The sequence below is a fragment of the Capricornis sumatraensis genome, chromosome 7 (genome assembly GCF_032405125.1).
Source record: "Capricornis sumatraensis isolate serow.1 chromosome 7, serow.2, whole genome shotgun sequence".
NCBI lineage: Eukaryota > Metazoa > Chordata > Mammalia > Artiodactyla > Bovidae > Capricornis > Capricornis sumatraensis.
In genome coordinates, this window is record NC_091075.1 from 89483262 (window position 1) to 89505732 (window position 22471).

The window sequence follows — 22471 nt, forward strand, 5'->3', positions numbered from 1 at the left end:
TTGAACTGTGGTGTTGGAGAAGACTCTTGAGAGTCCCTTGGACTGCAAGGAGATTCAACCAGTCCATTCTGAAGGAGATCAGCCCTGGGATTTCTTTGGAAGGAATGATGCTAAAGCTGAAGCTCCAGTACTTTGGACACCTCATGTGAAGAGTTGACTCATTGGAAAAGACTCTGATGTTGGGAGGGATTGGGGGCAGGAGGAGAAGGGGACGACCCAGGATGAGATGGGTGGATGGCATCACGGACTCGATGGACATAAGTCTGGGTGAGCTCCAGGAGATGGTGATGGACAGGGAGGCCTGGCGTGCTGCGATTCATGGGGTCACAAAGAGTCGGACAGTAGTGAGAGACTGAACTGAACTGAAATAGAGCCCCAAAGAATCAATACACATTGTGGAAGCATATGAAGGAACATGTGAGTGATTTTTCTTTTTTTTTTAGGGCTTCCTTCTAGATGATCAAATGGTAGCTGGGTGGCCAGTTGGGTGATACAGAAATTGTAGGACTAATTAAAGGCAATAATAGAAAATATACTAATATGAGAGAAAGGATTGAAACATTTTTTATAGAAGATCGAGTTAATGACTAGACCCAGAGTAATCAGTATACTAGAACCTTCATCAATCTGTCACTGAAAAAAACTTACCCTGTTGATTTAGCTAGCATTAAGAGTATTTTGGAAAGTTGTCAGGTTAAAAAAAAAAAAAAACTCTTAATTCTTCAAATTAGTGTTCCCTCTCTTTTTCTTAGAATACCCTCTTTTTCAATTTGTGCTCCCGGAGACTGAAAGAATGTGAATATACATGAGACACCAAGAAAATGCACTGTGTTCCTAGAGAAAAATAATTCAGTTAAAACAAACTCAAAGGCAAAGCTTTCATATACAATAGCTAGAGGTACCTTGAAGGGTGGGAGGTGAGGTGGCTGTTGTGTACTGAAATTTTTAACTCTATTGAGATTACAATGGGTTGAAATAAAGGGATACTGGATTAATTTAAATGAGGGAAAAGGATTAGTTTAGCAGCAATAGAGACCATATACTATTTTTAACTCTAGACTGTTTACACTCAAGTAACCTGGATTTTTCATTTTTTTCATTGAAGTATAAGTGGAATTGAGTTGATTGAGTCACTGGACATGAATTTGAGCAAACTCCAGGAGATAGTGAGGGATAGTGAAGAATGGTATGCTGCGGTCCATGGACTGCAAAGAGTTGGACATGACTGAGCGACTGAACAATGTGACATAACACATTAGTTTCAGGTGTGGCTTTTAGCCTTTTTCTCCAGAAATTATTCAGTGAACTTACTTTCCCTTTAGGACATAATATTCACATGCTAGAGCACAAAGAATATATACAGAAGGGAACTTGTTTTAATTTCGATTCATATTTTAGACAAACAATGTTGCCTGCTATTTCAGGAAACAATAAATGTTGCCCACCATCAGACACTTTAGCTGTGCTAATGGTGTGGCCTGAAAAAGATTTAGAATGGAGAATAACTGAAAACTTTCAGTGTTCTGGATTCTGGCCATTGGTCATAGACAGTTAAGATGTGTATCTAAAGGGAAAACTTCAGTGATCCCAGATTGTTGCATCTTCTCATACAATAGAGAGAACTAAAGTCATGAACTTGAGATGTCTATTCTTTGTAAGTAGCAGGCATCTTTGATGTTCTACTGTATGATTGCTTTTTCAGGAAAAACAAAAAAGGCCTCAAGCCTCCGCCTATATATTCTGGTTCCTTCCTTACCTCTTCAGAGAAGTTCCTTTTAGCTATCTGAGAGGCTATCTTCCTGGACTATAGTCCTTAGTAAAGGCCCCAAATAAAACATAACTCACAACTTTGTCAGGTTGTGTGTTTTTCTTTAGTCAACAGTTTTATCAGCAGTAGAAGCAACAGCAGTAAAAATTTTGCTAGTATTTCTGCTACTATTCGCTAGGACTTTTACATAATACATCATCATTTCAGTTAATCATTACAACAATGCCGAAAGGTAGATATTACACTTTTCTTCTTCTGGAAAATGGAACTTAGCTTTAGGAATTGTGTTTACAAAATTTACAGAGACAGAGAATTCTAAACCAGATTGGATGAGTTCAAAAATGAGTTCCTTGATTGATCCCATTGCACTGCCTCTCAGAATGTTAATTTTCTTTTTGCTTTTTCAAATTGTTGAGAGTTGGAAGCTTGGATTTCATTAGTTGATGGCTTTTCCTTCCAAAAGCATTTTAGGAAACATTGTCAGGAAATCAGAAAAATTAAAATTTTATATAATTGAAAAGCCTCAGTTTAATTAAGATCTGAGATAAACCATTGTTTTTAGTCATTTTTAAAAAGTCTGAGAAGCAATATCTTTAACATGAATACAATTAAATTTGAAGAGAAAATGTCTTTTGTAAAAATACAGAGTTAAGGTCACCTCAGTTTAAGGTATTGGGTTCCATCTAAATTATTTTATACTCAATATCTTCATCAGACATTTTTTTAATGGATGAGAGTGTACTATCTGAAAAAAGCAGGTGGCAATATTTCAACAGTGTTGCTTTAGCTTGAGGAATGTCATTTTCCTCCTGAGAATACTGCCATGTTAACTTGAAGACTTGATGGATCCTGTCTTCAAACTCAGCTTTTTCTGCTGATGCATCAAGACCCCTGATCTCTATGAGGTCATTATCTTAGCTGTGGGGTTATAATGGATAAAGTACTGGGCTGGGGACTAGGACTCTAGTCCTAAATATGTCAGAAGTTGGTTGTATATTCTTATTTAAGTTCCCTAACTTCTCCATATGCTTAATATTCTCATCTATAAGATGAATTTGACTAGATAATTGTTAGAAGAAATAATCTGAACAAATAATCTCCTTCCTATTATGATTTAAAAAAAATACATAGAACAAAGCTAGATTCTTTGCTGCCTTTAAAAACTATACTTACTTAAGACAGTTCACATGCATCAGGACTGTAGGGTATTAATTTCAGCATCAATCTGAAATGAAAAATATTATTTAAATCATGGGGTATTTTGTTGTAAGATAACATCATTCAGAAGGAATAAAAATTTTTTGAACCTTGCATATATGAAATGATTCTTGTCAAAATACAGTTTTATATTGCATTTTTAATTGACCATCCTTCATATTTATTTAGTTTTATATTATAGTGTTCCAGGAAAAAAGACAAGAAACAATGACATGAGTTAATAGGTGCTAATTATTGGGTGTGCACAGAATATTAAGTCATAGCAGATGAGCTTGGGTGCCGGGGAAGGATTCCCAGGGGAGCTGATGTTTAATTTGAATCCTGAAGCTTGTGGAAAGATTGAGCCAGTTATAGTGTGTGAATAGGGCAATCTGGGTTGAGTTAGTAGGTGCAAAAGCTTTGAGGTAAGAGCAAGCTTAATGTACTTAGGAAACTGCAAGTAGTTTAGGAGAGCCAAAGCAATAAGAATAAGTCATGACCAGTTTGGAGAAGAAACCAATTGTCCAAATTCTTTTGATTAGAAAAAAAAAAATTGGATGTAATTTAGAAGTGATGGAGAGCAATTAAAAATGTATTTACCATTTTGTGCATCACCAAGGTTATTTTGACCTAACTATAGAGATGGGATTGGGTGTGAGGCACTGGAGGAAGACTAGAGATGAGAGACCAATGGGCAGCTTGTAATCTAGGTAAAATGTTGCCTAAATTGTGCTGTGCTTAGTTGCTCAGTTGCGTCTGACTCTTTGTGACCCTATGGACTATAGCCCACTAGGCTCCTCTGTCCATAGGGATTCTCCAGGCAAGAATACTGGAGTGGGTTGGCATGCCCTCCTCCAGGGGATCTTCCCAACCCAGGGATCAAACCTAGGTCTTCCGCCTTGCAGGCAGATTCTTTACCCTCTGAGCCATCTGGGAAGCCACTGAGTATGAGTTTTTATCCAGTCATCTTCTACTTTATAATTAGGCAAGTGTGTTTCCCCCTTGTCTGTTTTTCTTTTCCGAGACACGACAGCAGAGTTGTATCATAATTCTCTTTGCATGGTGCAAGAAATGCTATCTTTCATTGTCCTCACTAAGTGCTGATAATATAGAAGAAGGTATTTACTGAGAGATATTGAAGAGTTAGAATTCATAGGATTTGGAACTGAGTTGAATGTAGGTAGAAATCAAAGATTACTGTTTCTATTTTAGACAATGGGTGAATGGTGATGGTATTTATAAATGTAGGGAAATAAGAGCTTTTTAGGGGAAGACTTTGGGCATGTTGAGTTTGAATTTCTTGTGGGATAAGAGCCCCCATGGGCCCTTGGATGAAAATCTTAGTACTGAGGGGAGAGATTCTGCCTGGAGGTGGAGGTTTGAAGATTAAACACATGTCCATGGACAAGAACGCTCAGGGAAAATGTAATGCCATGAAAATTGAAGATCAAGGAAAAAACTCTGGAAGAAAAGAAGTTTAAATTGTAGGTAGAAGAAGAACACAATCCTAAAGAGAATGAGAAGGGAAGGACCATAGGAGAAAAAGGTAGAATATGATAAGATGACAATTGTTGCAAGAAGAAAGAAATCATTGTGGGTATCAAGTGTTTTATAGAGAAGGCTGATAAGGACTGAAAAACTGTTAGACTTACCAAGAAATTTTCAGTGTGACTTTGTCAGTGGTATAGTAGCATCAGATGCCATACTGCAAAGGGTAGAGGAATTCATAGGAGGTGTGATGAATGAGAGTGTATACCATTCTTTCAAGGATCTTGGCTTTAAGGGGAGGAGCAAGAAAAGTAGCTAGGGAGTAGTGTCTGAATTACCTTATTTAAGATCAGGAGATAAAAAACTTTAAATTAGAATCATTCAAAAGGTATTGTTGGAACAGAAAAGTATAATGAAAAAAGAGTCCAAGGAACTGGGATGAATGGAATTCAGAGTGATACTACTAACCTGGTATCAATTTTACTATTTTAACAATCAAATAGGACAAGGAGATTTGATGATAAACTATAATCCAAATTATAGGGTGAGTGGGACAAAAACTTACATTAAGCATTGAAAATTAAAGTCTGTTCTAACAGATTTTGCCTTAACTTGAAGTCAGAGGTAAGCTCACTTACCTAGCTATGATATTAACATTAATGTAGAGACCATCAAAAGGCTAACAGAAATACCAGAGAGTCTCAGGGCTCTAAATAATCATTAATCTGGTGAGTAGCTCAGCTCCATTCATCTCACTGTCCTTTAGCAATTTCTGAAAGTTTGGCTACTCAGCAGCAGCACTGCTATAAATTTACTGGTTATAAAGCAAGAAAATAGAACATCACAAAACTGTTTTCTCACCATGGTTGTTGAAAATATGAAAATAAAGTCTTAAAATGGCAATGTATTATAATGAAGTATACTGAAAAGCAAGTTAAAGAAATGAAAAGGAACAGGCTTGAAGGAACTATGTGCTTCATGCATACAGCTCTATTTGCTTGTACAAGGTCAAAAAGGAAAGTGGGTGTGGATGAACAGGTAAAGGGACTGGGGACTGGTTAGCAAAGTGGTATTTTTGATAGAATGTTAAAAAAAAAAAAAAAGGAGTTAGGCTTTTTTCTTTTTTCTTAATGACTGAATGAGACCCTCATAGCAAATTCTCCTGGTAGAAAATAGCTTCTAGGTAAGGTGACTTTTTAAAATTTCTGGTAAAGGCAACCTAAATTCAGTTGTCATATTACCCAAAGCCAGATGTTAGTAAAGGAAGAAAAACTGTTGGATTTAGTTGCTTTATGATAGATGTTTTAATGCCAGTAATGATAAAAATTTCTTAATAATCCACATTTTTTAGAACCTTGTTTTGAACTTTAATGAAAGATGAACATGATATGTTTCTCAGCAGAATTTTAAGAATAGGCTTCTGTTTATTTTATTGTACCCTTTTCATTCCAGAATTCTGGCTTTACAAATTATTACTCGGAAGATTGACAGATAGTTTTGGGATTTGAAGGGTATGCATTGAAACTGGAGGAGAAATTATAGTTTCCAAGGGTATAGAGCACAAAAATAAGTAATGTGATGTAGCTCAGCTTGTTAAATGGATAAGGTCAAAAGGCTCAGATGGTGACAAATCTGCCTGCATTGAAGGAGACCCAGTTAGATCCCTAGGTGGGAAAGATCCCCCTGGGGGCGGAAATGGCAACTCACTCTGGTGTTCTTGTCTGGAAGATTCCATGGACAGAGGAGCCTAGCAGGCTACAGTCCACAGGGTCGCACAGAGTTGGACACAGCTGAGCAACTAACACACACACACACCACACACACACACACACACAGAATGATAAAAAATAAAACCACCAAAATATGTAAAAGAATTAGAATGTGTAACCAAGGCTTAAATACAAACAAAACTTTTGACAGCCCTAAGTTTCAGAAAACCAGTTGAAATATAAAAGAACCTCTATCAGAGAACCAAGAAAATACATTTTCTAGTTGGTAGAGAAAGCCAGACCAGACTCAGCAGAAATTATGAGGGGAATATCGTGTTTCAGAGAAAAAATATGTTATCATAAATCAAGCTACTGGGCAGTGAAATAGGCTGCCTCTAGGAGAAAACAAATTTCAGATATTTAAATGGAGGCCGAATGACCTCTGGCAGGGATGAACTGAGTGAAAAATTACACTAAATGACCTTTATAGTTTTCTTCATATAAACATTTTATTTCTTATTAAGTTCTTAGGTATCTTCAGATGTGCTCTACCAGAATAATAATAGAAAAATGAAGTGAAAGTGTTAGTCAGTTGTATCTGACTCTGCCACCCCATGGACTGTAACTTGCCAGGTTCCTCTGTCCATGGAATTCTCCAGGCAAGAATATTGGAGTGAGTAGCCATTCCCTTCTCCAGGGGATCTTCTTGATCCATAGAATTAAATCAGGCTTGTTGTTTTCATGGTTTAATTGCATAAAAATTCACATAGATTCTTAAAAAAATCCTTTAATTTATAGAAAAGGACTTCTAATTGACCTGAAATCCCTGGCATAAGTAGTATTAACTTTAACACCATAGTAAAATTATTTTTATGTATAGATACAAAAATGATGGGTCCAAAATGGACCATAAGTATTTCCTTCCCAATAGACTACAAAATAAACAATAGTATAATCCAATCAAAAGGAATACATGAACTTTAGAAAGGTGAGCCAAGGAAGAATCTGGTTTAGCATGGCATAGAGCTGTTCTTAACCCTGCCTCTATATTCCAGAAATATAACAGATGAAACATCAAAATCCTTGGAATTGTCATTACTACTTCTGAATTAGCCATAAAGTGAAATGGCTCCTTATCTTTTTTGACTTGTAATATAGCATTCTGAAATGACTGCTGGAAAATAAAGTCGAATGGAGAATATGAACAAATAGGATCCCTGTGTCTGAAAAGACCAACAAGACATTTCCCATGAGTAGGACAGACAATCAATAACAAATGAGCAATTCTGACCATACCAGTTCTTCATACTATGCAGGGATAAGTAGAACATTAAATTTTCTTACCTCTGAACTGCAGTAGAGAGGAGGTGAGTTTATAGAACAGCACTTGGAGGCAAAATCTGAGAGCTTGGCAACCAGCTCTTGGAGATCCGTCTCCGTGGCATCAGGAAATTTTCCTCTTAGTCGCTCTGCCAATCTGAAAGGCCAATTTTATGTAAAGTTCTAATAGATGTATTCTATAAACATGTCCAGTGCAATTGGTAGCCACTTCTGATCTTTTGCAACAGCAACAACAAAAAAGGAAAATAGTGACCCTTAAGAAAACTTAGTATCTGTGGAATGATTTTTGATGTCTCAGTTGAAGATTAGGAAGTGAAATCTATGTCTTTTTAGATCATAAAAGTAAACATACAACCTGCTGCTGAATTTGAATTCCTATTATTTCCCTTTCATTCACTCAGTTATATCAGTCACATGGATGACTTCCTCCTCTCTTCTCCCTAATCTTTCATCTTCTCTCCATTTCTAGATTTCAAACTCCTCAAAAAGTACTTCCCATATAGGACTTTGTCACCTTAATGTACTTTCTCTCATATATAATCTCTTCTGTTTGCCTACTACTCAACTAGCTATGCTGGAAGGCACAGCAAGGTCTTTGTGTTTTTTAAGCCCTGCTTTTTATGAACTCTCCATCTCCACTTAAGATGGTGCTAGGATCTGACTTTCTTGATTCCCTCCCATTTTGAATGGTCCCTCCCAGCTTAAATTAACTCTCTCTTCTCATAATGGATAACTCAGCCTGGTTTATGACTTTTCCAAGAAATATTGATACTTGCCAGCCCAGTAGTGGGCATTGGGACATAATGGAGACCCAAATTTATCTAGAGTTGGGATTAGCATAATGGATGCTGGGAAAGGACAGAAGGGTGAGGGGGATTAGCTTGCTTATTAAAAAGTTATTGAAAATAGTAGGTCCCAAGGAAGTCAGACTAGATGCAACTCGGAGGATAGGGAGAAAAAGAGGGTGTGTGGGATTTTAAATACCTAGACTCAATAGTTTCAATCTTTTCTACTTCAAAATCCCAAATAGCAATTCTACTGCATTAACACTTTTAACGTACTGAGATTATATAAATTATCACGGAATTGTCCCATGTAACCCTAGAGTTCAAAACAAAACTGTTGGCAGGGGACTCAATTTTGTATTATCCGTAATATTCTATACCACCTCCACAATTTATTAATTATATAATCTCCTGATAAATGAGAAACAACCATTTTGAACTTAAGGCTTTCACATTTATTTTTGTTTTAGACTTTGTTATGGTCTTCATAGGGGTCACTGAAGGTTTTCTCCTTTTGGGATTCTTTAAAAGGTTTTTTTATGAGGTTGTATTTGTGCTTGTTTGAGGGTTGTGTTGTTGATGGTTTGAAATGGATCTAAGAAATTTGCTTAATGAAATTGAGAATGGCATGATCTTACAGAGAGATTTTCTAGGAAGCCAGTAAAACTTTTGTTATGACCTGTTATTTTAGTATTAACACCTATTTATAAAGACATGCTTCCTCCTTTGACTTGAGAAAAATGGCTATTGTACCTTATTGACTAACATTTCTATTTCCAGTTTTTAGAGAATATATACTGATAATGGATGACACTGTACTTGATTGAAAGTTTGGGTTGTCTTATCAGACAACATGCCATGAAGTTAGATAATATTTTTCTGCAGTTTTAGTTTCTCTGTTATGTATAGCAACAACTACAGATAACTTTATGGTAAGAGTGTTGATATGAATTAATTATATATTCTTTAAATCATGTCCCTGCGGATCTTGGAATTTATGTTTCTGTGACTGTGTTCTAACTGACCTCTCATCTGATATACATAACATCCCCCCAGAAAAGAACTGTTTTTTCTTATATAGGTATTAGATTGACTATTCTTTACAACTCTTAAATTGCATCTCCTCTTTTCACTGCTCACTTAACACATCTTAAGTCTTCAGCCCTGCTTCAAATCACAATACCAGGCTATTATTATTTATAAATTTGAAGGAATCAGCCAGAATAAGACCCTTACTTTTTCTTGTACTCAGTAAATGTGTTTTCTGAATAATCAGCACATAGTTCTTGTCCTTTTTGAATGAAAGATGATAATTCCCTTGTCAATTGAGGGCCCTGTAAGAAAATAATGATTATATAACAATTACTTGTCTTGAAACATTCTTCAGAGAGATGTTAAATTAGAATTCTGGGCAATGTATCAATATTAGTGTCTAACCTATGGACACCTTATCTTTGACAAAGGAGGCAAGAATATAGAATGGAGAAGAGACAATCTCTTTAACAAGTGGTGCTGGAAAAACTGGTCAACCACTTGTAAAAGAATGAAACTAGAATACTTCCTAACACCGTACACAAAAATAAACTCAAAATGGATTAAAGATCTAAACGTTGAAGACCAGAAACTATAAAACTCCTAGAGGAAAACACAGGCAAAACACTCTCTGACATAAATCATAGCAGGATCCTCTATGACCCACCTCCCAGAATATTGGAAATAAAGGCAAAAATAAACAAATGGCACCTAATTAAAATTAAAAGCTTCTGCACAACAAAGGAAACTATAAGCAAGGTGAAAAGACAGCCTTCAGAATGGGAGAAAATAAAAGCAAGTTAAGCAACTGACAAAGAACTAATCTCAAAAATATACAAGCAACTCCTGCAGCTCAATTCCAGAAAAATAAATGACCCAATCAGAAAATGGGCCAAAGAACTAAACAGACATTTCTCCAAAGAAGGCATACAGATGGCTAACAAACACATGAAAAGATGCTCAACATCATTCATTATCAGAAATGCAAATCAAGACCACAATGAGGTACCATTTCACACCAGTCAGAATGGCTGCTATCAAAAAGTCTACAAACAATAAATGCTGGAGAGGGTGTGGAGAAAAAGGAACCTTCTTACACTGTTGGTGGGAATGCAAACTAGTACAGCCACTATGGAGAACAGTGTGGAGATTCTTTCAAAAATTGGAAATAGAACTGCCATATGACCCAGTAATCCCACTGCTGGGCATACACACTGAGGAAACCAGAATTGAAAGAGACACGTGTACCCCAGTGTTCATCGCAGCACTGTTTACAATAGCCAAGACATGGAAGTAACCTAGATGTCCATTGGCACATGAATGGATAAAAAAGCTGTGGTACATATACACACACAATGGAGTATTACTCAGCCATTAAAAAGAATGCATTTGAATCAGTTCTAATGAGGTAGATGAAACTGGAGCCTATTATACAGAATGAAGTAAGTCAGAAAGAAAAACACCAGTATAGTATATTGACACATATATATGGAATTTAGAAAGACGGTAACGATGACCCTATATGCGAGACAGCAAGAGACACAGATATAAAGAACAGTCTTTTGGACTCTGTGGGAGAAGGTGAGGGTGGGATGATTTGAGAGGGTAGTGTTGAAACGTGTATATTATCATATGTGAAGTGGATCGCCAGTCCAGGTTCGATGCATGAGACAGGGTGCTCAGGGCTGGTACACTGGGATGACCCTGAAGGATGGGATGGGGAGGGAGGTGGGAGGGGGGTTCTGGATGGGGAACACATGTGCGCCCATGACTGATTCATGTTGATGTATGGCAAAAACCACTACAATATTGTAAAGTAATTAGCCTCCAATTAAAATAAATAAATTAAAAAAATTATGAATGTCTATTATCTACATTGGATATTAGATAACATTTTCTACATAAGGCCAGATTGTAAACATTTCAAGCTGTGTAAATGTCATACAGTCTCTGCTATAACTAATTGACTGCCAACATGGCACAAAAGCAACTGTAAACAATGAGCAGGGCTGTGTTACAATGAAACCTTATGAACACTGAAGTTGGAGTTTTATGTAATTTTCATGTATAATGAAATACTATTTTTAAACCATTTAAAAGTGTAAGACCATTCTTAGATCACAGGCACCAGGCCAGACTTGGTTTGTTAACCATTGAGCTATACTAACGTAAATATAGAAAATTGTACCTTCGCATTTAAACAGGCAGTAGAAGATTCAGAGTGGCAGCATTCATCAAGGCTTTTCAGGGTTGGCTCAAGTATTTTACTGAGGAATACTTCTGGAATCTGAGTCTTCCTGCTTAGTTCAAATATATACCTGGCAGAAGAGAGAAAGGAGATAACACTCTTTAACATGGGTAGATTTGTGAATGCACGTCATGTTCTGAAATTTAATATCTATTACCTGGCTTAGTTAAAAATAAAAGATTGAACTAAAAATGACTCCAGCATGTTTTAAGTTAAAATTCTCATTGAAATACAAGTTATTGATAGTTGCTTTGAAGCTATTGTGACTAGTTAAATTAAAATTCTACATGTACCAAATATACATTTGTTTATAAATTTATGCATTAACAGATCTATCAATACTTCAGATATATATGGAACTGCATTTGTGCAAACATAATACAATAAATCCAATATAATGCATCAAGTGGGTACCTTAAGTAGCTTTTCTGTGAAAGTAATTTGTGTAAACGCTTCCATTGTCTCATCCCAATATTTATGCATTCATAAAAACGATGAGTATTTAGACAAATGTAGATGAGAGTTTCAGTCCAAGTTCAGTCTAAATTCTAGTCTCTAATACCAGTAATTGATTTTTTGGACCTGTTAATTCAAACTGAGATATTTTGAGGCCTTAAGTATGCACATACTTGAAGTATATGCAAATCAGTGTATGTAGCTCGTGGTGTATCTCAGTTCTTAGATGGAGGAAAACAGATGAAGGCTTACCATCTCTTTCAATTTTAATTTCCTTTGTCACTTAATGCTAGTTAATGTCAATACTGTCAAGTTAAATCGACCCTACTTACTGATCCAGGACGTTGGTGTTTCCTTTATCACACACATCTTTGTTCGTGGGCAACTGGACATCTGGCAATTTAGGGTTTGGGGAAGCTGGCATGAAGTAAGTGCACACAAATATGTCCATGGGTGTTTTTTCTTGACAACAGTCCTTAAATTTCGAATTTTTAGTGGATAAGTTGTCACAGAGTTTTACTGTGTATTCAGGAAGCTACAAGAGAAATTGTGAGTTTGTGCATTTTTAGTTTCCTAGTTAGTCTCATTAAAAATAAGGAAAGCTTAAAAAAGTCAGCATAAATGCTCTTACAAGGTACAGTGGTAGACTATTCATGGAGTGCAATTTGTCAATATGTTATTGTTGTTCAATAGCTGTGTCTGGCTCTTTTGTGACCCTATGGACTGTAGCCTGCTAGGTTCTTCTGTCCATGGGATTTTTCAGTGAAGAAGACTGGAGTAGGTTGCCATTTTCTCCTCCAGGGGATCTTCCCAACCAGAGATTGAACCCACACCTCCTGCACTGGCAGGCAGATTCTTTACCACTGAGCCAGTAGGGAAGTCATTGTCAGTATGTACTAAAAGCCTTGAAGTATAACAGTATGATTTCCAAGAATTTACTCTCAGAACATAATTATGAATGAAGGGAAGATTTAGCTAAGAATGATTAAGGGCGGCACTGCTTACCATGTTAAACCAAAACAACCTAAATCCAATAAAAGGGAACTGGTTTAAAACATAGTATATCTAGGTAGGTAAATGTTGCTGAAGAAGGAAATGGCAAGCCACTTCAGTATTCTTGCCTGGAAAATCCCATGGACAGAGGAAGCCTGGAGGGCTACAATCCATGGGGTCTCAAGAGTCGAACATGACTTAGCGACTAAACCACCACCACCAGGCAGCTAAATGCAGTATATGCAGTAGATATATACAGTAAAGTCCCACTTAGCCATTATAAGTCAGGCTATAGAGAAACACCTATCACCGAGATGTATCCTTAAAGAAAGACCAGATGTCAAAGTATCTGTTTCTAAAGAGGTCCACAGACATGGAGTGACTTCTATCTAAAGTAACAGTACAAATTTGTATATACTTGAATGGATGATATAAATGAAAAATGGTGAAAAAGTTGGACGACTATCAAATTTTAACAAGTAATAAAAAACATTAGAAGCTTTTAATAATGAGTTCAGTGTTGTCTAATAGAACAGATGATGAATGAAATAACAGGTGATGATGAAATATTCTCTATCTGTATTGTCCAATACTGAGCACTTGAAATGAGGCCAGTGTTTTCAAAGAACTGAAGTTTAATTTAAATGTAACCATCTATGGCTAGTGGATATGCTCTGGGCTCTGTAGGTAGAGTAAGGTCTTTGGAATCAGAATCTTGACTTTTGTGTGGACTTTGCCACTTACTAGTTGTAGGACTTCAGTTTATTAATCCTTGATAATCTTCTGTTTCCTCATCTGTAAAATTGAGTTAACAGTGTATTTAAATTTCATAGGATACATAGTAGGATTCACTGAGATGATGCATCTATAAAGCAGCTTAGGAGAGTGCCTGCCATTCAGTAAGTGGTCCACGATGATGAAGATTTTCTTACCTCCTTGGGCATGCAGTCCTCAGAGGCAGACTCACAACACTTGGAGAGGATTGTTGTAATATCTTCAGTAAGTGGCAAAACATCTTCCAGATGTGCAGTAGGCACTTTCTGGGCAAATTTGATGAGATGGCTGAACAGTTAGAAATGAATGATTAGTTTACCTATATTCTCAGTTTTCTTGGTTGCATTATGAACATAGTCTGGAGGAGTAAATACCCAAGTTTTACTTCTTTGTCCTCAACATATGCATAGAGCATATCTGTCATGTAGCAGATCCTTTGTGCAAAAGTCACTATTGAAGATTCAGTCATTCCCAATGAATCTCTTCATGTTTTCAGTACTGATAAAGAGCTTCTCTTCTGGCCAGATTTGTGTAGCTGAAGCAAGCCTTTAAAATGTTAGATCTAGGGACATCCCTCGTGGTCCAGTGGCTAAGACTCTGTGCTCCCAGTGGTTCTGGGTTCAATCTGTGGTCAAGGAGCTTCATGCCACAATGAAAAGATGCTGCACACCACAACTAAGAGCTGGCACAGCCAAATACATACATTTAAAAAAATTAAAATGTTAGACCTAAAATGGTAATAAGAAATCTCTAACATCTATTCATAAGGCCAATGTTGTGTTTTGTGGCCCCTCCTAGTCTTTAGAATTATTCATAAATTTATTTAGAAACTACGGATGAAAGAAATAATGAAGACTTGTAGCCCTAGACCACAAGTTAATGTTGATGTTTTGGTGTATTACCCTGAAGTATATTACAAGGTTTACAAGGTGTATTATAAGGGATTTTACTCTGCTATACTATTTACCTATTTGCCTTATTCACTTTCTATATCAGGAATAGGTTCTATATCTTTCTTTTAAAAATTTGGCAAAAAACCAAAAAATTAAATTGGCTATCTTAGCCATTTTTAACTGTATAATTCAGTAATGTTAAGTATATTTGCTTTTATGTAACAGTACCATAGTATTTTTTATTACTGTTACTTTGTAATATCTTTGAAGTCCTTTGATATTCCATAAGAATTTTAGGGTGTATTTTTATTTCAGCAAAAAAAAAAAAAAAAAACAAAGCCAATGGGTATTGACAGAAATTGCATTGAATCTGTAGATTGCTTTGGATATTGTGGCTGTTTTTACAGTTAAATCTTCTAATCCATAAGAATGGAATTTTTTCTATTGTAGCTTTGATTTCTTTTAGTGATGTTTTGTTTTCATTAAATATTCTTTTGAAATATAATTCTAACTATGGCATTCTCTCATATGGATACATTATAATTGATTTAAACATGCTCTATTCTAGGCATATTAGGAAAGTTTTTCCTATTTAAAAAAATGTGACAGCAATATTTTTAGCTAAACTTTTGTTCACACTCAGCTCTTCAGAGTAAATTTCTACACACTAATGCATGTATAAGTTTATGATATATAAATTATATCTTATATATTATTTATGTTATATATTTAAGATCTATAAAGCCATTTATATATGTACATCTTTATAGAATGTTTTATACTATGAATTACTGTGCTCTACATGCCTAATACTCTAAATGCAAAAGAAAAACTAAAGGGAATTTCAAGAGAAAACATAGTTTAGTTTTTTAGTAGTTCTAATGGAAGATTATCTTTAAAGGACTCATGAAAGTAGCTTCTATGCCCTTTGGAGGAACCTTAAGATCTGGTGCCAGCATGAATTATTTCATTATCATTAGAGGAAAGAATTTGTGAATCAGAGTAAGAAGAATTAAAGAGACTGTAAATACTAAAGATATAAAGCTGACAAATATAGATGTCTGATGAGCTATGAGAGAATTGTAAACATAGAAACTGTCAAAATTAAAGTGTGACATTAACAAAGCCATACAAAAACCAAAGAAAGGTTAGAACAAAGTAAATAATTAAAATAAATTCATGGAGCTTAAGAGATATATAAAAGGAATTCAGGAAGTTTTCTTCCCAAGGAAAAAATGGGCAAAGCAAGTAATGGTGGTGAATAAGAAAATGATTGTTTTTGCTTGGGTGTTTGCAATATACAGCATTATGAATATTGAGGAAATAATTTCTAGTGGTCTACCAGTCTTATGATGAGTATATGGAAAAGGCTGATTAAAAGCAAATTAGGTTTTATAATAGTCTTGTTCCTTTGGTTCATGTTCTGTGTAGAGAAAATAAAAAGTAGCTGAGCACTATTTTCGAGCATTGTAGGAAGATAACACTATGATTTGTATTTTCTATTGCAAACATTTTCTTAGAGAATCCTAATATGGATTGATAGTACAGAAATAGCTACACATACTGATTGTGCTTAATTTTTACCTGAGCCTTGACTTCTCCTTCCCATAAGCAGCGTATTGTGAGCAGATTCTGTTTGACATAATGGTGAGAAGTGATAAATGTTTAAGCTGAAGTCTCTAGAAAATAAATGAGAAATATTTCATTAGACAGTCAGGATACATTGAAAGCAGTGTGCAGAAATAGCAGAAAAAAGGGACATTCTGACTCCTTTTAATGACTAGAAAATGGAATTCTGATCAAAGGAACATTTCCCCCAGAGTTGCTTATGTGTGTTTTTCCAATTAACAAAATAAAAAAGAGGCATTTAAAAAATATTTTCAGATTCCAGAATCTGAATCTTTCTAACATTATTTAAAAAGAATGGCATTAATAGAAGAAAAAAGTACATTAGCTATGTGATAAAATGACACCTACCTCTTTCAAAAAGCATGCTGTTGGGTTTGGTGAAGTACAGCAGGACCCTACCATAGAGAGATAACTCTTGGTGTAACCGACTAAAAGTGTCAGAGGAGCTTGTCCATAATTAATGGAATATTCATACATAAATCTGTAGGGGAAACATAGTAGGATTAATGAAACTATTTGTGGGAAACAACTCACTTTTTCAGAAGTATTTTGATGGAAAAAAAGGATGTATGTTACTTTATAGTTTTAATATCTAAAAAGCACCTGGGATATAGAGCAGAGGTTATAATACCAGTCACTTTTTTTTTCCAATTGTATGATTTTATTAAGTGATATTTTATAGACTGATTGGAATTCAAGTCTGCAAATCAAGAAAAATTAAGTAAATGAAAAAAGAATGTGGCAAAAAATGTGCTCCAGGTACAACAAACCAATTTTTTTTCTTCGAGAAAGAAAATGTGGTCACAGTACACTACTTGAATTTTAAAAAGGAAACAAAACACATAAACTGAAAGTTACTGTACATGAAATGAGACAAAGTCTAATTTTTTACCTTCTATCACATATGTTCCTATAAAATAAGGGATGAGGCTAAATTCCTTCTGGATAGACAGTTGAGAACACCAACAGATTAACTATCCAGAAAGGCCAAGTCTCGAGTATTTCTCCCTGGCTGCCCATTCTGATCCATTCTGAAGGGTTTTAAGTCCATGAGAAACTGGCTACATGATTAGGTTATAAATGGATTTTAAGGCAATTTACTTATCACCATCTTAAAACATTTGGGATTGTCTTGAATAAGTGGTTCAGCTTGTACTGTTTAACTTACATTCTTTGATATAAGAGGAAACCTGACTTTAACAAGGATGTCAGCCATAAAAGTTTGGCGGTTAGGTTCATCATATTTCAACCACCTGACTGCAGCATATAAACCTGATCATCTGCTCTGACAGAGGGTCCTGGTTGAGGAGATGTGTAACGTGCTTGACATCAAGTTGTAGAAATTCATCAGTTCTAGAAACATCAGTAAAATGCGGATGAATAAAGTCATCTGCAGCTGCTTTCAATTCAAGACAGTCTAGACACTCTGCCAAGACAGTTTGAAGCATCAATTTGTTCTTTCAAAAAATCAACACACATTTTCTTCACAGGTTCAATCTGTGTGCTGGTTTGCTGCATCTAACAAGGACTGAACCTTGTTGCTATTCACAGAAATTCTAGCGGTATAAGCGAATTCCACAAGTTCTTCAATAATGTCAGGTTCAGCATCTTTGAGTTCCACTTCAAAGGACTTTGATTCAAGCATGTTAGTTGTGAACTTTAGGTTAAAAAAATGACTGGCTGCATGCGGCAAGACAACACGATGAGCAGGTATCTTCTTTCCTGGACCCTAAGGATCACATCGCACAGTAGTTTCTGTTTCCGCATGTTATTCATGACACCCGTGAAACCTGCCAACAATTTGGCTTCCTCTCCAGCAGCAAGTTTCTTCTTGGTCTTCTTGCTGCTCTTCTCCACCCCAGAGGCTGCCACTCTCCCTCCGTCAGTGCGGTTCATGCCCGGGACTTGCTGGCTCGGCGAGAAGTTGCACACTCCAGGCACGCTGGGGCTTGTGTTCACTAAACACCAAGGCTGGGGTGGTGGCTGCAGCGCTCTGCTTTGGAACGGGCGGGCGGCACCACTGCAGTAAGACTGGGTGGACAACCCGCTCAGAAGCTCGCTGTAAGGCAGTGTAGTCTCTGGGCTGCGTCTCCAGCAGAACTAGAGCTGGAAGGAGGTGCCTGCGGCATTATATACTAGTCACTTTTAATCAATGTTTTCATTTAAAAAATCTTTCCTAAATTTCCATGTAGATTACTTGAGAGAGGTCATTTGTCCCTTTATTCATTTAGCGTCTACCATATGCATGGCCTGGGGTGGCTGCTTATTAACGTTAATGAAACAAACTAAAATGAATGTAATGCAATTACTTTTCATTATCTGTTTAGTTTAGACAATTGTTATGTGTTGGCTTGTTTATTTGTTGAAATTCATTTTTAGGAATATAAGCCCCTAAGGGTCTAAGGAGACTCTGAAATCCTGGGCAAAATCCTCTCTGAAAATTTACAGGCATGGGCGAACCAACCAATTTTTATAAAATTATTACCTTGACTTATTTCTAAAGCCAGTTTTAATGACATTTCTTTTGATTTCTCTCTGTGTGTGTGTGTATATTCTATTATCACAAATAAATATTTTCAATTTTTCATTTTTATGGTCTTCTAAGTCTAAAGAATCAACATATAATCTCCTCAAGAATATTAAACAATGAGAAGAGAAATGCAATATGTTTGTTTATGGGGTACAATATGTGTCTTGTTCACAGCTGTTTCTGGGGATGTACTGTAGGAATGAGAAAAAGCTATTTATTTCTTATGCTCTGAAAATGAAAGTGAAAGTGAAGTTGCTCAGCCATGTCTGACTCTTTGTGACCCCGTGGACTGTAGCCCACCAGGCTCCTCCATCCATGGGATTCTCCAGTCAAGAGTACTGGAGTGGGTTGCCATTTCCTTCTCCAGGGGATCTTCCCAACCTAGGGATTGAACCCAGAGTCTCCTGTGCTGCAGGCAGAAGCTTTACCCTCTGAGACACCAGGGAAGTCTTATGTTCTACCTGTAGTTAAATACTTGTGCACAGCAATAAAATCCTATCGGATGGAGTATGCAAAGATCCCTAACATAAGAGCAATCACAATAGCTGCTGTTAAATATTTGAAAATGTCACAAGGATGGAGGCATTCCAGGTGATTCTGCTTCAGATACTAGAACTAGGATGACAGAAGGTGGGTTTGGGAAAGTTGCTTTCATCTTCATCTGAGAAAAAGGCATTTATAATAATCAGCACGGACAAAGATGGGCTGTCTTGGGTAACAGCCAATTTTCTGTTATTGGAAATTGCCTGGGTTGTGGTATGGTATAAAAGGTGTCTGTACAGAGTAGGGGGTTAGTTTAAACATGTTTGTTATTTTTTACCCTGAAGTTTTACATGTGATGAAAGCTGCTTACTGATCAGCAAATCCCTTGGGATCGTTCCTGAATGCCTCACAGATCTCGTCATTTGTTGGCTCTACGTAAGTTGGAAATTCTTGTGGCTGGTGCTTCAGGGCAGCCATGCAGAGCTTCTTTTCAAGGCCCTCGTGGGTGCAGCACTCAGGAGTCCCAGGGTGCACTGGGAATGGCGAGTTGCTTTCACAGGACTTGTCAGACAATGCTGAAGTCTAGGATGAGAAAGGAAAAACAAGTAAACTCACATACATACAATTTCTAGGCTTGTAGTTCTCCACCTGGTATAGCACCTTAGCTCTAAATTTGAAAACTCTCATTGGAAACAAAGTTGTCTATGATAAGTTGCATAATTCTAGTTACAGGCAAGTACAGAGTCTTATGTTAAGACTCAGGGTAGGACCTAAAGAAAACCTTCATTAATGAGTGGGCGATGTGTGACTACAGCCTTTAGAGGTTGGATTCTCTAGTTTAGTGTTTCTCCTTGGGGATATTGACATCTCTGAAGATGAGGAAGTTCCTTTTAAAAAGCTCCATTGATTCTGATATGATCTGCCATCTGCATTCTGTTCTAAATACTATGCTGAGAATGGTGACCTCTCTCTGCCCTCCTCCCTTCTCTTTGTTACTTGAACAGACTCTTAATCCTTGACTGCCTTGATCTTCAACGTTGATCTGAGTTCTTGAACACAGTGGTTCTTGAACCTACTTTTGCATCATATCACAGACTGTATAAAAATTGGAACTGCCTGGGCTGTATAACACAGAAATTCAGATTCAGTAGGTCAAAGATGAGGCCTGAGGTTCTGTTTTTTCCCAAAGCCCCAAAGTTTATTTTCCTGTGTATCATAGTTGAAGCAATGCTACAACTTAATTTACTGCCTCAACAATGGTAGACTGATTCATGTGGGCAGATTAAGCCCATGGTAATACCACCAAACAATTGGAGCAACAAACTGTTCTTTCTGGGAAGAATTTGATGTCTGGAATAATTTGATGCATGGAATAGAAATAGACATCACGGAAAAAATTATTTGAGGATTTACATGGGAAAAAGACTTTGACATCTTTACACTTACTTTATAAGTTATCTCTTTAGGACAAAACTTCTAAAGATCTTTCCTGTCAGTGAAGGAAACCAATGTGATACTAGTTTTGTAAACCAGAACAGTGAAACTTTCACCATTTCTTTGTCTGGCAACTTCCCTATTTTTCCTTTATTACTTTCTTCCAAATAAGAAAAGTTTACAAAGAAAGTAACATATTTATAGAAGAAAATTGCTTTAAACAACAGGAGAAGGAAGATGTAATCCAGAAAACATCAATGCCATTTCTGTTCTTATGATCTGTCTCTAACAATCTTGGAGCCCATCTTTGGTCAATGGATGGGTTAGCAAAAATATAAATTAGAAATAAAAATGTGCTCTGTTTTGATTACAATTGGTATCTTGCTTGTTTGTTTTAACATAGTGCAGAAAGTAGGGTTGAAATACTGTGCTTTTGTGGTTTATGGGAGAAAATGTTAAAATTCTTGGAAAGTAGATAAGGGCCAGATAAAGCAATTAATGGGTAACAGTCACTGTGTAGAATATATTCTAATCAGATCTTTGGAACATTGTTTCTGTTGGCTAACTGCAGCTTTGATCAGGGAGATATTTGCCTATAGAGGCATTTATCAAGATGTAGTTAGATGCCATTTTTATTTGGCCTGATGACAGTATCAGTAAATTGCTAGAAACACATGTAGTCTCATCTTTTTTAGCTCTTGTCTATATTTTGAAAACTGTCATTTCAGCATTTTAAATTTCTGCAGATATACTCTAATGGAGAAAATGCAGAACTTAGTGTGTGTGTTTATATAGGGCAATTTTTGAACCCCAAAATAGTTTGAAACCAATGCTAAGTTTTTCCAGGGCAGTTGGTATCAGTCTTGGCATGATACAGGTATGCGTATTGGTAGGCTTCTAAGAGATACAGAATATGAGAATTATTTCAGGAGGTTCATGAACTACACTCCAGTTTTCTCTTTGAAACTTGTAGGACCAACGGGCAAAACTGATTCGCTATACTAGAATAAATTTTAGTTCTGAGATAATAGGTTTCGTATTTCCCCTAAACTTGGAGTAGGTGGGTTGGTGTCTGAGATTTCCCCAAGATATGATGTTAAGGCCTATCTCGACTCTGTTCTATGGGCCACAACAGACGAGGCCAACCACATATCCCTACCCTGTTGTCATAGCAGTCAGGATCAGCCCCTTCAGCACAGCAGGTTATTGTTAAGGAGACAACTTCGTTCACAAGATGGCTGATCTGTTCAAAGGTGCTGCTGGGAAATTTTCTGCTGTATAGAACCATTGACCTGAGGAGAAAAATGAACATACTCAGAATTTTTAAAAGTCTTCATGTTTGTGCATATTTTAATATGAATTCTCTTCCATTGTTTTTTTTAGTGGAATTTTGCACACATGTTCTTGACCAATAAAAATAGGACATTGACTTTGAAAAAAGGTTCACTTGGAACAAAACCTCATCTTGTAAAGCAGTAGAAGATGGAGTTGAGTGGTTCCATCAAACCAGCCTCATGTTCTTTCCTCTCTCAAGCTTCTCTGAATGAACCTGTTCTTGACCTTGTTATGCTGTTTGCCATAGTCCTAGCATGTACTGCTGCCTTTTAATTCACCTTAGAAAACTATGCTTGTTCTCAACTCATTGGTAAACTTACAACAAATTCTCAGACCATGGTAGTGGTAGTTCAGCTTGAATCTTTGGATGGCCTCC

At 36.4% G+C, this 22471-nt stretch overlaps 1 protein-coding gene across 1 annotated transcript in view; it reads right to left on the reverse strand.

The window, feature by feature from the left end:
• Positions 1 to 22471, reverse strand: part of GC (GC vitamin D binding protein) — a 42724-nt gene that overhangs the window by 2759 nt on the left and 17494 nt on the right. The window contains exons 3-12 of the mRNA XM_068974768.1: positions 21920 to 22052; positions 19697 to 19908; positions 16662 to 16794; positions 16269 to 16363; positions 13950 to 14079; positions 12357 to 12559; positions 11509 to 11638; positions 9525 to 9622; positions 7507 to 7639; positions 2942 to 2993 (exon numbers count right to left, since the gene is read on the reverse strand). Coding sequence (XP_068830869.1) covers positions 2961 to 2993; positions 7507 to 7639; positions 9525 to 9622; positions 11509 to 11638; positions 12357 to 12559; positions 13950 to 14079; positions 16269 to 16363; positions 16662 to 16794; positions 19697 to 19908; positions 21920 to 22052 — 1300 coding nt within the window. The 3' untranslated portion in view covers positions 2942 to 2960. The remainder of the gene's footprint in view (positions 1 to 2941; positions 2994 to 7506; positions 7640 to 9524; positions 9623 to 11508; positions 11639 to 12356; positions 12560 to 13949; positions 14080 to 16268; positions 16364 to 16661; positions 16795 to 19696; positions 19909 to 21919; positions 22053 to 22471) is intronic.